Here is a 15,046-nt window from a genome sequence, read left to right as displayed (position 1 = left end):
AGGTAGAGAGGGTAAATTTGGTAAGAACCTCACCATCATTAGCAATTGTTTATTTAAGAAAAAGAATCCAAGATTAAAGCTACGATACCTTCAAAAATAGACTGAATGACATAACATACCCTCTACAACAACCCAGCCTTTTTTTTTAATTAAACGGTTTGACAAAGAATTTTGTACTCTAATATAGAAAGATATAAATACATACATTATTTATATAAGTGGACAAGCACTGACCCCACACCACACCTCACCTCAGCACTCATAAAAAACAAACAATTGGAGCTTTCCCCACACTTCATATATCCATCACCATAGGACAAGACGAGAGAAGGGAGGCCCCAAAGATTAAATAGAAAAATTAGGAGGGTTGCTATTATATATATATATGCCAGACATATACATTTACACCCTCCAATTCATGTTATATATTGAAGAAAGATTTCACTGCCGATTCTAGGATCTAATCTTAACAAGGAAGAGAACAACAAATATGGAAGAAGAAAAAAAAAACCTCATTGCAGAACCAAAAGGGAAGGTTGTTATCTCACCTTCACCCTCCTATTCAGCCACTTTCCCAGCACTACCCAGTGCCCATCCTTGCCATAAAACCAATTGAATTTAAGTTAGAACCTCCACCATCTAACCCTCTCAGATTATAAACACAGAGTACATTGATGAATACACATTGCCAACCCCATTTCCACAGCTAAGAAAAAATACTCCCAACTACTCCTGCTTCCTTCCCATTCCCAAAATTGTGGGTGCTAATGGTGTGCCTGCTTTGGTGCTTATCCTTCCTCAGGATGCATGCTTGGCATGTAGCCCACGGAGGGGCACTACTCTACTCACCGGCTGGTTGTTTCTGCTCTGTCGGTTTCACCTGAACTGGGGGGGAAACAGGATGTACATATGAGAAGCCGGTAGGGACAAGTTGATGGGGCTTAGCAGAAGACTGTGTTGCCACAAATGGAGCATGCATAAGACCCTGGGAAGTTAGAATGCCACCTTTCATGTTGCTAGCAGCAGTAGCAATTGCCTTTGTGGGATCAGAAGTGCTGGTGTTAGATGTGACAGGAGGGCACAACGACAACATCCCAGAGGAGGACGTTGCTGAAGAGCTGCTTTGCAACTGCTGTTGTTGCTCATTGCGGTGTCTTTGGAGATAGTACCCACTTGAAGCTGATGTGGCATTTGTTGTACTTGCTGCATGCTGACCTTGAACTTGCATATAAGCATTAGAGAACAACATTTGGGCTTGCTGCACTGCATGCTTTTGCAACTGCTGCTGTTGCTGTTGCTGCTGCTGTGGCAGTTGAGACTTGGTTCCCGTGCTTGAAGATGAAATGTGGGGATTGCCAAGAATGGATGGAACACTCCTCCCACTCACAGGGGATGATTTACGGGCAGGCAATGATGGTGAGCTCTTGGCTGGCTGAGATGATAAGGCAGAAGCTTGTCCACCTTTGTTGCCTGTGGAGGTTGAAGCGGTTGTCCTGGGGCTTCCACCAGCACTCTTGGAAATGGATGTTGTGGGCGAGCCAACCACCATCGGCGGAGATGGAGATTGGCTGCTAACAGACGGTATATGCACCTGTCCTGCCATCGACGTTTTTGGGTTAGATGCAAATGATATATGTGTTTGGCATTGCTGCGATCTGCCTTGCTGTTGGGGTAGAGTTTTAAGGGAGGGAGAAGTTGATGAAGCCATAGTTGGAGAAGGAACTTGGGATGCCGCCCTCACAGAATTTTTCCACTGTGGAGACTGCCCAGGACTACTGCTGCTCTGGACAAGACTTTGCGGAAATGCAGACATATTAGGAAACTTGCCAGTGATAGAGGATGAAGTGACTTGGTCAGGGTAAATGCTTCCATTACTTGTTGCTGATGTTTTGCTTCGACCTGCAACAGCAGCTGCTTGTGGTTGCTGCTGGATCCTGTGAACCATCATCAATTGCTGATGCTGAAACCTTTGATAATGTAACTGTTGTTGAGCACTGGAAGAATCAACAGTGTTGACAGCAGTTGCTGTTGTAGAATTTGAAGCAAGTCCAGAAGCTGAACCAAGGTTAATTGCTCGTGCAGAATTATCACTTCCCGGTATTGTTGAGACCGAATTACCTGTTGCATCCGACCTAAAGAAAGCAATAGACTGCCCAACTGTCGCAGGAACCTTTCCAGCCATGGCTTTTCTTTCTTCATCCACGTTCAAGGCACCACCACCACCAGTCTTTCCTTCTTCAGACGCATGATAATTCTTCTTATGGTAGGGTGCTTGAGCAGCGGTCGTAACATGATAGCCATGCCTTGTAGACTCAGGGAGGCTCTGGCGAAGCGCATGATTCTGAGCCAATGATGAAATATCAAGGCTTGATGCAGTTGCAGCACCATTCATTGATGCAAATGACATCGCAAAAGCTGGAGATGGAAGAGATTCAACCCCAGCCTTCGAGCCCAGCTGTTGGTGTTGCTGTTTCTTCTCAACGTGGTTGCCATTTGCATCAGTGGCAGTACTCACAGCTGCAGGAGTCATCAAAGCAAAATTTGGGGGTGGGAATGGCATTGTAAAGCTTTGTCCATAAATATTCATATTCGCGCGAGAAACCCTACTGTCTCCAGTTGAAGGGCTATCTTCACTACCTGCCTCACTCTCAAGTTGGCGAACTTGATGAGAAACAATTTGATTCTGTGGTTGGTGCCTCTGCTGAAGCTGTAAAGACTGAGAGGTCTGGTTCTTTTGACCAGCAAAGCCTAACAAATTTCCATTGCCACCACTGACGCCACTGCTGGGAGGCATCTGCTGATGATTTTGCAAATGCTTCTGGGATGATGACGAACCACTGGAAATGCTTGGATTTTGGTGACCATGTTGTTGTTGACCCAGATGTGACTGAGTGGCTGGGATTTGCTGCTGCTGAAGTTGTGAAGACTGATGAAGCATTTGAGAAGAATAGAATGACCCGTTAAAGAAAGGCATTGCCTGAGCATGGGCTCCTCTGTAAGCTGGAGGTGCTCCAACATGTGCAGGAATCGGAATTGGATAGGCACCGTTTTGCAAAAATGCCAAGTATTGGGTTTCATTGCCAGGAATAGTTGGGTAGCTGAAGCTCATTGCTGAGGCAGCAGCCGCTGTTGCAGTACTAGACGTACTAGATGAAGCTCCATGGCCAGTAGCAGCAGGAGAAGACTTTACAGAACCAGGTCGGACAGAAGCAGCAGCCGCTGCCTGTTGCTGGTTTAAAGGGAATATAAAAGCAGGGCCATGCTGAATAACACAAGAAATAACAAGTAACTTTAAAAGACCAATCCTTTAAAACTTAGGAGGAATAAGCAAAAGATCAAATTGGATGACAAGAATCATACCAAGAGATTACTACTTGGTGCTCCGGCGGGTAATGCTTGCTGAAGTAAAATTTGCTTTCTCTGGGCACCATCCACCATGTTGACAGCTGGGGAGGAGCCTTTGTCTTTCCCAGTATTACCGGGAAATATTGCCAGCCCCTGCCCCTTATCTTGTGCAGCTCCCCTACCAGGAATATTTCCAAGCAATTCTGTAGAGGGCATAACACCAACATTGCAGGGCTTAGCCCCATACGATAAAGCAGATCCAGCGGCAGCAGGCCAGAATGGGTTCATCCTTGAAAACTGCTGGTGGTAATGTATATTCAGAGCAATGTAACAATGGGTAGCACACCTCTTTGGCCGGGGATGACTAAAAACCAAATGTGGAGGCTACACAAAAAACAAAATTTTATTTCAGTAGAAAGGATTATAGCAAAAAACCAATTGTAGTGGTTAATGTAAATCATAGACCTACCTGCATTGCTGCAGACGACACAGAGCTCCCATCCACGGATACAACGCCTTGTAGAGGTGGCATGCATCTGATGATCAAAGTGTGTCAAATTCCACGAAGAACAGCATGGAAAGCACTGATTGATAGTGCCAAATACCAGAGGATAAACACAACAAATCAAGCAAACCATACCCCATGGGAGGAAGCCCACCAGGCCAGCTAGCCATAGACATTGGCAGAGGTAAAGAATTTGATTGAGCTGAAAATAATGAATAGAAATGTCATTAACTTGAATAAGCCAAACCAAAACTTATGAGAACCTGCCACAGAGAGAGATAAAAAGGGTGAGAACTAACCATTTTTTTCTGCGCTGTGTAATTGCTGTTGCTTTTGGCCATTCTGGTGAGGTTTGCTACCACTCACGCTAGCGGCGCGGCTCTCTCTCTCACACCTTTCCAAATCTAGCTGGAGATCAATATTTCTTTCTTTGCTAACGACCCGCTTCTGAGATTCAACCTCTGCCGCCACTTTCACTTTCGCCTTGTTCTCCTCAACTTCTGCATTCACATCTCCGTTACTACTTTTCAATGTCCTAACATCTTCCTTTCCATTTGCTTTCGGTTCCTGAACGTAAAAAACCAAAAAAAGAAAAAGTAAATCAAATCTTCACAGCATAAGGACCAAACAGAGAGCAGAGAATAATAAATAAAGATTGAGATGGGTGGCCCACTCACCGTTTCTACATCCGTGACCATAGCTTTAGCATCCACCAAATCAATCTCACCGTCCCTTTCCGGGGATGATCTAAGTGGAGGAGGAGCCTGTACCCAAAGAAAAATTAATTAATTAATTAATATTATTAATAAATCACATCTTTCCACAGTTGAACTCTTTGAAAAACTGGTCTTCTTTGTAGAATAAGACCCTCACCATCAGATCTATCTGGAACTTCTCCCGCTGGCTCTCAGTCTGAGAAACTGTCGAATTCCTGAATAATCGATCAAGAAAGATCAAAATTTTAAAAGTATGCCCTTCCACGAAAGTAACAAAAAAAAAAAGGAAAAAATAATCGAAGTTAGATGCTCACGCTTTTGTCGCTTTCAGATTTTCACGATCAACATCTAACCCTAACGTAGAAGGAGATTCCTTCGTTAGGGACTCAGGCTCCTTTTTGGTCTCACCCAGATCTCTAATCTCCGATTCTCCAGTTGAAGGCTTAGAATCGGATATCAAGTTAGCATCTGATTTCCCCGACGCCTCCGATTGCAGCTCTGCCTGAGCCGATGCTCCCCGACCAGCCATCAAATCATACGAAATTCCGCCATTCTCAGCAGAAGAACCAAAGCCCTTTTCTAAATTTTGAGAGAAAGTTTCGGCCTTTGCTGGCTGTTCGAACGGCTCAATCTCAACCTTGGTTGCAGTCGTAATCGGACCACCACTTCTAACTGTGAAAGCCGATGGATTCTCATCCTCATAGTTCACCGGTCGAGGACGTTTCCTCTTTGGTGCTGCAATTTCCGTTCAAACAAAACATAGAACGCATCAGCTGAGTGGAAAACATGTAGAAACGAAAATTGAGAGTCTTCTACTGAATCTTTACAGCTGCAGTAAACTCACCGACTGCGGACATGTGAGGCGGTGCTGAGCTAGGATTTCTATGCAGAATTAGAGATGACTGCAGTGCAGTGGGTGGAGAGTTGGAGATGGGAGAGGATACCCTTGATTTGGCATCCCCGGAAGACTTATTACTAACTTCTCTGGTATCGAACTTGACAGAATCATTTCCGATGGCTTCTTGTTTTGAGGGTACCTGTGGCTGCCTCATTCCGTACAACACTTCTGCAATCTCGATCTCAATCTCGTCCTGAGCTGACGAGGACTTGGAACTCGACTTCGGTGGCCGTTGTTGCTTAGATCCATTAGGCTTCTACGGCACAGAAAAAACTTGTTATTCATTGAACCAATCACCACTTGTCAAAGGGACGAATGGTCAAAGACCAAGAAACAACAACACAGAAAACTGAAACTACGGACTGACCATCTTCTTTTTCAGAGAAGCGTTAGAAGAAGATGGTGAGACCGGGGCTGTAGATGAAAGCATGGCCGGGACATTTGGTCCATTGGATCTTGCCGGAGATGTCGATGCCTGCCGGTGAATTTGGTCTCCACCGACTCCGCAACTTGAGACCCAATCGTGAGACCTCTTAGTGCAGACTGCACAAAAAACAAACATTCGATTAAGAACACTCCAAATCCCAAATGCCCTGATCCAAAAAAAAAAACGATAGAAAAATCAAGAAATCAAGTGACATCGTATCACTTCCACCTCGCTACCTGACCGAGCTTTTCTAGGCACCGTCACTCCAATCATCTCATCGGTGGGTCTCCACGGTGAGGTCGTCGCAGTCTTGAAAATTTTGGACGGTGGCGGAAAGCTCTTTCGATGAAGATGATTTGCCATCGATAGAGAAGATAAAGAAGAAGGATTTGGCGGAAGCGGTCTCATGGATGTTCCAACTCTTTCCGTCGCTCCTCCACCACCACCACCATCGTCATCGTCTTCTTCCTCTTCTTCATCCACACTTTCCTCGGTGCTCTCATCATCGCCGTTTTCCCTGTTGTTCCCGTGCATCAGCCTCTCAGCTCTCCTTCTCTTGCTCCTGTTCAACCTATCTCTGTCACGGTCTCGGTCATGCTCTCGCTCGCGGTCACGTTCTCTATCCCGTTCACGATCTCGATCTTTCTTAACGCCGCCTCGATCTCGTAACCTCGCAGTTTCCAGCAATTCCACCGGGCCATCCTCCTCTGCCAACAAAAAACCAAAAAAACCTTCAAATTTCTGAAACCAAATCAATTATCTAAAAACAGAAACAGATCCGAAGGAGAAAAATGAAACCTGGTGAATCTCTGAGGCTGCTAGTTCTGTGTCTTCTTCTCGACAAACCATTCGATGCCGCCATATTAACTCGTCTTCCTTCTCTGTTTCTGTCCATTCGTTTTGTGATCTTCGCTTGACGAATCTGATATCATGCAAAAGCAGTAAATCCAGCGCCTCATCACCGGAAAACTGCCATGAATCGCCTTAACCGGAATCTAAGCCACCGTAGCTCGACGATTCAAAGCTATTTGGAGTAAAAATTAACTATTCAATCCAAGATCTTCAGGATTGAAATCTCTCAGTGTTGAAAGATCTTCGCTTTCGCTTATCTTCTCTGTATCTCTTCTAAATGCTCCCCCACTCCTTTCCCTTCTCTCTCTTTATCTTTCTCTCTCCACTCGTTTCTGGTCAAATCTCATCATCCCCTCGCTATTTTACTCACACTTAAACCCACTGCAAGGCGCCGTGGACGGATAGGATTAATAGCTGACATACACTATCAGATCCAAGCCGTTGGTCCATCCATCTATCTGACGACTGTGGTAGGCCTAAACCAACATGGCAAAATCTGGACCATACAATCTTTTCTGCACAAGTACTGCCACGTGTCAGCTACTTCCTTCCCCTTCAAGTTTCCATGTTTACTCATCGCCGATTTGGTAATAAATTCCAACAAATAATAATAAATTCAATGTTTTTAAATTTTTTAAAAAATACTAAAGTTGTATTGATGCCCACGAATCACGATCGAATGACCTTGAACTTCCCAAAGTGATGTCGTGACCGGCTATAACCGGTTACTGCTGTGACCTAGATAGAAGCAACATGACGATTACAAGGAATCTAACTGACCGCAGAAAATATCGTCCTAACCGGTCAAATTCATAATTTCGGTCCCACGTTTCTTATTTAAGATTATTTAATACTTTAATAATTATGGGATGATAAAAAATTTATTTTATTTCCATAATAGACACGTAGGCCCCATGCTGAAGACAACGCATTATTGATTCAACGCACTCGATGCCCCACGAACATTAAAAGAAATTTTACCCGCCGTTCGATCTTTTCTGACGTGGCTTTTTTCCTATCGAAACAAATCATGAACCGAGATTCCTATTAAAGAACAAATCCGATCTGGCACCGAACCAAGAGGCTCGTGTGTGTCGAGCAGAGCGTCAGATCTGGACCCTCCGTTATCTTTGATCCAACGGTATATGTCCAAATGGAAGCTTGGCGGTAACTGAAGTCACGGTCGCTGAAGTTGAGAGAGGTATGGGCCCTACAAATTAGGTGCCGATCTATAAATTATTTCCTCGCGTTGCCCTATTGTCACGTTCGCGAGATGGGGCTGCTTCTGCTGACGTGTTCATGGTCCCACCCAGTAAAAGGCGAACCCTACTCGCTCGGTCAAATTTTCACCGCAGTTAAAAGAATCGTGGCCCAAAAAGCCGTCCGATTTTCTGGTTTTACATCCACGCGCTTATGGCGCACTTCCCTATTTGAGTTACACCAGATACGTAACAAAAGCAATCCAGCGTGGCAGCGTCTTTTTCCTAATGTGGCATCCCACAGTACGAACACATGTTTATAATCTCTGTCTATTGGTTGGTATTGACTGCTCTCCCACCTTCCGTGCCCCCACAAAATACGGTGCCCTCTTCTGCTTGGCAATGTTATTACTTTCCTTCTTTGCACCGAATACTTGGGTCATTTCTAAATTTCGGCCGAATCCAGTCTATTCTACATTGATGATACCTAAGATCAGGTCGAAATTCATATGGGGAGAATGAGACATAAATCCAAATGGAGAGTTAACGTTGAAACTACTTATCGCAATAACTAAACCTGCGACCTCTCGTATTTGTAAGAAATTATCAAAATCAATTTTATCGCAACTATTTTTCATGAGAATTATTTTTTTTTTTGTTTGTTAATGAATTACAACAGACCTTACAATTTTGTTTTAATTATGAATGCGTTTTAAATAGATTTATGAATCTTAATGATATTTTTTGTCTTAATAAAAATCAATTTCATCGCATTATAATAATAGAATAATTCGAATTTGCATTTAACGATCCAAAAGTTTAATCTTCATTTCATATTTAATTTAATTTTTACTTAATATATTTATACATAAATTCATAAAACTAATTTTTTTAAAAAATTATAGCGGCTCTAAAGCCATTAAGCCACTAAGCAATAGGCCCCAGCCACTCCACAAAATACCAGTAAAATATCTCAACTAGACAACTACGAAGAGGAAAGATAACGTTACACGATGGTCGCATTGGCAAAACGTAAGAGCAATCACAATGGTGCCAACAAAATGTATTGGGAGATGTGGTTGGCTATTTTGATAATGTGGCTAGACCAACGAAATGTATTGGTACTATAATGTAAATTTACTTGCTTTGTTTTTGATGTAATAGAGGTGGGACCTATGATAGATTTGTGCGTGGTTGTGAGTGTGATAGTTGATGTGGGCCCCAAATGAAGCCAATAGTGGGCAACCAAAGGTCATGCCCTTATACTTGACCCAATAAAATTAAGGGTCCATTTGATAAACAATTTTGACAGTAACATATATATGGTAGCATATATTACAAATAATAAATAGTGATAACAAATGATAGTATATATGGTTCCTAAAATACTAGTACGTGTTTGATTATACTTTTACTGATAATATATATGATGTTAAAATTGTTGGACAAATTATGTGTAGGGGTATCATGCATTAAAGTTGTTATTTATGCAAATAAATAGTAAAATAAATAAGAAACAATTTCTTAAATATTAATAATTATTTAAAGCATTTTAATGGACAAAATAATTACAAATGTCTTAAATGAATTATTTATAATTAAAAAAAAGTAAAGAGTTTTGCAGAGAGGAGGACGAGTCCTGAAGCATCTCATCAAGTTCACAATCGAGTATTGCTAGAAGGACTCAAGTTCACAATCAAGTTCGCGCGGCTCGAGTCCATTGGAGGAGGAAGACTCGAGAAATTGATCTGCGACGATGGAGTTATCGTTGAGGATTGGAGTTTCTTGGTTACCGTAGAGGAGGATGGGAGGGGGTCAATGGAGGAGATGAGTGGTGAGGATGAGATAGGCGTTTCTAGATTATCGTAGAGGAGGATGGGAGGGGGTTAATGGATGAGATGAGTTATGAGGATGAGAGAGATGAGAGAGGCGCATAAACAAATGAGAGAGGTGAAGAAGATGGGGGCATGATCGTCAATATAGTTAAAATCAATGATATAATTGAAAAATGATGTCTAAAGTGTTTTAAAATTATTGAAAATGAGAAAATTTAAAAAGGAGCAATATATGGTGTTCAAAGTATCTCGCTTTTTATGTTCAAAAATTATCGTTATCTCGTTTTTTATGTTCAAAAATTATCGTTTGATTGTGTTTTATAATATATTATCAAACTATCATATATGGTGTACCAAACGCAACCTAAGTCATCGTATTGGCATTGTTGTGTAGCCACCTTTACACTCGTGACCCAGCAAAATTTTATAAAGTACGAAATTTCTATTGGTCAAGTGGTGATACTAGTAAAACCCCGTGAGAAAAGAATTAATTTAAGAGACCGATGTGGCCATGTCACACTGGACCCACTCAGGATTGGTTGGCCCACCAAATGATCTCTTTCTCTACCTTTTGTCGCTTTGGTGAGAGTATTTTTTTTTTCAGTTTCTGCGAAGTCCCAAACAATGCCACGTGTACAATCACGTGCTACGTTATGACGCCTCCGTGGCAGTATTTGAAACCGTACATATAAACCAAACTATCATCAACAGTACTAACACATTAATTATTTTGATAATTCCGTATTTAAGCACATAAATCTAGTCACTCTAGTGTATAAGATTACTTTGCTGGTATAAATACAAAATTTGTCATTTTTTGGGGGCTGTAATTTGCCTTGCATGCTCTATTTTTCTTAATTTAACACACAACTCTATCAAATACTTTTTTATCCATATCGATATGTTTGACCAGTACTAACACACCGTCAAACGTATTAATTCTGAATACTTTTTTTTATATATAAAATAATACCCGAGTCCATTCACTTGTCACTTTTATTTGATTTATATGACGATGTGGTTTATAGAAAAATAAGGTGGTCATGAACCATTAGGAACAATTGGTTGTGATCCTTTTTTATATTTTATTAATTAATTATTGATGCCGCCCATTATTTAATTAAGAAACTAGAAAATATTGGAAGCACCCAAAACACATCGCAAGTGGTGTAAAAAGCCACTGTATGAAACTACAAGCTCTGTCCCACTTTGTGGACTTCTCGTGGTCTCCTCGATATTTAAAAAAAAAAAAACCATATGACAAGAGTCTAACGATAAGGATGATGTGCATTATTATGATAATTAGGGTTCGAATCATATTTCACTATTTTATTTTTGTAATAATACTGATTTACCTAAGAAAAAAAAACAAATGACAAATATCAAAATTTTGTTTTATCTAAGATCTTCGTCTTGTTGGACTCTTGTAGTTAAGAATGGTTTTAAAACAAACCAAAACTTTGTCCAAATCGATCTAATTTTATCTTCGTGGATTTTATTTGTTTATCTTATAATAATTTTTTTGTAAATTGGGTTCTTACTACGCAACATTCGAAATGTCAAGTTTACTAATAAAGGATAAATAATTACACTATAATTACCCTATACTTTATTAAAATTTTAGAGGAGTGAACTAATTATATTTTTTTACAATGATAAACCCTAATGGTTAATTTTATTTGACGCAACCAAAATAAAAAATTCTCGCCGTAGCATTTATATTGAAATTGGGCTTGAGAATGAAGCCACACATAACTTTACACGTTAATAAGTAAGAGATTGTCCGCTTTGCCCGACCCAAACCAACATAGGCTAGCTCACATGCATGTAACTGCAAGTTCAAACACGACAAGTTGGGTTGCTCACACAAAATTCAAGTCCACACATGATTTGTAGGCTTGACGGCTTTCAAATGCCTCTTATTTAATAATGTTACTCTTTTTACATATACTGCCTATTACTTTGGGTTATTCGAGCAATGTGAGATTTTTTGCCTTAATATATAACCATACAAAAACTAATTATATATACCTTTTTATAACGGATGTTGAATAAACTGGATTTGCAAGAATCACGAGTAACTCATATGACACTCGATCATGTGTAGGGTATTTCAAGAGGTCTCGAATTTAAGCCTCTCCATCCCCTTCCCCTGTATTAAAAAATAATAATAAACTGAATTTGCTTCGTCAGTATCAATGAAAGCAAACAAAGAACAGAATACTTGGGCTATACTTTGTTATTATGCTGAGACTAATTAAGGTCCACGTAGCTTAGCTTGCCAACTTGCCATTTCTTGGTTTTTTATGTGAGTAAAAATCCTAAAATTATGCGGTATTATAATAATGTCTTACATGGCTTTTTTTAAAAAATTTATACATAAGCTAGATTAAGGATGATTATATATAATAATGTTGATTAGCTGTTAACAAATATCCCTATAAAGAAACAATTGTTCTTTTTAATAAAATATATATAATTTTTTAATATAATATTGTGATCTTATCTTATGCACCAAAGCTTGTAATGTAGCCCTAGTAAAAGATGTCATACCACAATTTTAAATAATATTCAAAAAATTATAAAACTACTTGTTAGGTTTTCTTTATTTTATTTTAGTAATTGGATTGTTTTGACTTAACCTAGCCATTAATATTTCATATGTATTTATATAAAATATTCATTAGTTATGTTAATGGCACACGTCATGTTCTCTAATTTGCCCCTAAAATAGGGAAAAGAAAAAACAAAAAATATAATATTTGTTCATAATATTCAAATCACAAGATCCAAGTTCTTGCTATGGACAAAAACATCAAATGTTTTTTCAAGTGCGATGTGCCACGTGTCATGATCAATAAATCTGAAGATGGTGAAATTAGGGTTAGTTATATTATTGTAGTGGTCATATAGCATAGTGGTGAATCTATTTGGGGCTAAACTATATAGACTCGAAAGGTTATGAGTTTAATACTTTTATGGTCACGTGTTGGGGTTTAGCCCAATTTACTCTATTATCATATGAAAAATTTATGTGCGTCAAAATCTGATGACTTGAGTTTAGACCTATATCGAATGTTGAAATGGTAGATTTATATTTTGTCATTATCTGTTATAAAAAAAAAAAAGATTGTAGAGATCCATGGTATCTCTTGATTGCTATTTACTTTATTAGAATATTGTGAAGTTTTTATCCTATTATTAATTGTTGGTGAATAGAATAAACAATGAGTGTGTGTGCCCAAGGAAGGGCAGTTTAGAGGCTAAGAAACTCCATTAGCTTGTAAAATACAATAATGGCATCGTCGTAGCGACCAACTATAATTAAATAAATCAAAACATTAAAAAAATATGAATATAAAATCAATTAACTTGTTAGTGAATCATCTCAATTCTCAACACATATTATTAATTAATAATTTAATACCCATAGTTTTTTTCAAAAAATAAATTAAAGGAAAAGGTGAAGACGTGGAAATAGATGCTAGTGGGCTGGACAGATTTATGGGCCCCCATTAAAAGTGGCAAGCAAGTCTAAATGTGCTCATGCAAGCCCATCTCCCACTTAGCACAGTCCAAGGTGTCCATCTGAAAGTGAACAACTTAATTAATTTGTTGTCCCCAAAAACAATCACAGTGTAATAATTATATGTTGAATCGAGTGAATATTTGTAGAGTATTCTTTAGAATATTGTTTATTCTTTGAGTCAAAGATTTACCCAAGATTTACTTTCCTTGATATATGTAATTGAGGGAAGTAAAGTCATCCTTGATATATGTAATTGAGGGAAGTAAAGTCAAAGATTGAGGGAAGAAAAATAATCTTTTTCTTGTTTTAAGAGATATGTACATATTATATATACCTCCGATTGAGAGAAGAATAATATTGCTATATTCATTCTCCTAAAATTAAGTTGGTATCGGAGCAGGTTCTCTTAACATACAACCTCACCATCACCGTAGCTACTAGGGGCCGACTGCTCCAGCCAGGTCTGACTATCCGACAGAAGCCGATTGCTTCTTCCATAACAGGTGCCGATTGCACCATTGAACCAGAATCTCATCCAGAAATTACAAACAACTTATGGCTGAATCCGGTGCTCTTATAGTTCCACCTGTGGTGACGCCAACTCAAGAACCAACCTCTATTCCTTATGGGATCAAACTGAATGGTTCAAATTTCACTCTTTGGTCTCAGGTGGTTACTATGTTCGTTGCTGGACGGGGAAAGATGGAATATCTCAAAGGTACGACCTCGAAACCTACTGTTAGTGACTCTACATATAACAAGTGGATGATGGAGGATGCTACTGTAAAAGGCTGGCTTATTGGCTCTATGGAAGCCGATATAATGAATCTTTTTATTCGTTTACCCACTGCGAATGATGTTTGGGATGCTGTGTCTCAAACATATTTTGAGGGTGCTGATAAATCTATTTTGTATGATCTGTCTCGAAAAGCTATGGCAACTAAGCAGGCAGGGCGACCTGTGACTGCATACTATTTCGATCTTAAGGTTATTTGGCAGGAGCTTGATCATCGTCGTCCAATTACCTTTACTCAGCCAGATGTGATTAAGACTCGAATGGCTGAAATTGATGAAGATCGAGTCTATTCTTTTTTGGCTGGGCTTGATGATATATATGATTCTGTTCGAGGAGATATTCTTCGTACTAATCCTCTACCTGGACCTGATAATGCTTTCTCAACTGTGAGACGTGAAGAACTTCGTCGGAATACAATGATGTCTTCAGAAGTTCCTCAGATGGCTATGGCAGTTCGAAAATATGGAACTCCAACAAGTTCTTTGTCACTTTCAGTACCTACTAGCTGTAAATGTACTCATTGCGGCAGCACCAAACATACTGTAGATACTTGCTTCAAAAAACATGGATATCCCGAGTGGTGGCAGGCTCACAAAGAGCGATTACAGGCTCAAAAAGGCGGTAAAGTTGCGCTATGCACCTCACTGTCTCCCATAACTATTTCATCCTTATCTACAGTCCCAGTGGCACCGACTCCTTCTTCAATGGATACCATGGCTTCCACTACCCCAGTTGATATCACTCACTCTGTGGTAGATCCTACTCTTCTCCAACAGTCAGGTAGTGTTGGTCTAGCCCTTCTTGCAACAAATTCTGAAAAAGATCCCGGTTGGATTCTTGACTCTGGTGCGACTAATCATATGACCTTTGATGCGTCCTTATTACATGATACTTGTTTACCAAATTGCTCTACTGTCACCAATGCCAATGGTGTCTCATATCCG

General features: G+C 39.9%; 1 protein-coding gene across 3 annotated transcripts; it reads right to left on the bottom strand.

The window, feature by feature from the left end:
* Positions 1-347: 347 nt before the first annotated feature.
* Positions 348-7,083, bottom strand: LOC120013719 (protein TIME FOR COFFEE-like). 3 transcript variants are annotated; one of them, XM_038865622.1, is made up of 12 exons: positions 6,690-6,786; positions 6,128-6,598; positions 5,832-6,007; positions 5,411-5,720; positions 4,881-5,301; positions 4,724-4,781; positions 4,528-4,614; positions 4,150-4,417; positions 3,986-4,052; positions 3,815-3,881; positions 3,361-3,729; positions 348-3,262 (listed from the first exon to the last, which is right to left on the bottom strand). In XM_038865622.1, the coding sequence occupies exons 1-12, from the start codon at positions 6,784-6,786 to the stop codon at positions 842-844; spliced, it is 4,812 nt and encodes a 1,603-aa protein (XP_038721550.1). In that variant the 3' UTR covers positions 348-841. The 3 variants fall into 3 exon arrangements, with proteins under 3 accessions (XP_038721550.1, XP_038721551.1, XP_038721552.1); XM_038865623.1 differs by having other exon boundaries at positions 842-3,262; positions 5,411-5,717; positions 6,690-7,083; XM_038865624.1 differs by lacking the exon at positions 6,690-6,786 and having other exon boundaries at positions 842-3,262; positions 6,120-6,260.
* Between the last annotated feature and the right edge of the window lie 7,963 nt (positions 7,084-15,046).

Source organism: Tripterygium wilfordii, chromosome 13 (assembly GCF_013401445.1).
Source record: "Tripterygium wilfordii isolate XIE 37 chromosome 13, ASM1340144v1, whole genome shotgun sequence".
Classification (NCBI taxonomy): Eukaryota; Viridiplantae; Streptophyta; class Magnoliopsida; order Celastrales; family Celastraceae; genus Tripterygium; species Tripterygium wilfordii.
Note: the sequence above shows the minus strand (reverse complement) of the source record. Positions and strands in the feature narration are given on the sequence as shown.

Excerpts from the sequence above, each read along its gene's own strand:
- LOC120013719 (XM_038865622.1), bottom strand. The coding sequence starts at position 6,786 with ATGGACAGAAACAGAGAAGGAAGACGAGTTAATATGGCGGCATCGAAT. Across the intron at positions 5,721-5,831 it reads CTTCTCTGAAAAAGAAGATG|AAGCCTAATGGATCTAAGCA; the intron begins GTCAGTCCGTAG and ends TCTGTGCCGTAG. Across the intron at positions 3,730-3,814 it reads TGTCGTCTGCAGCAATGCAG|CCTCCACATTTGGTTTTTAG; the intron begins GTAGGTCTATGA and ends TTTTTTGTGTAG.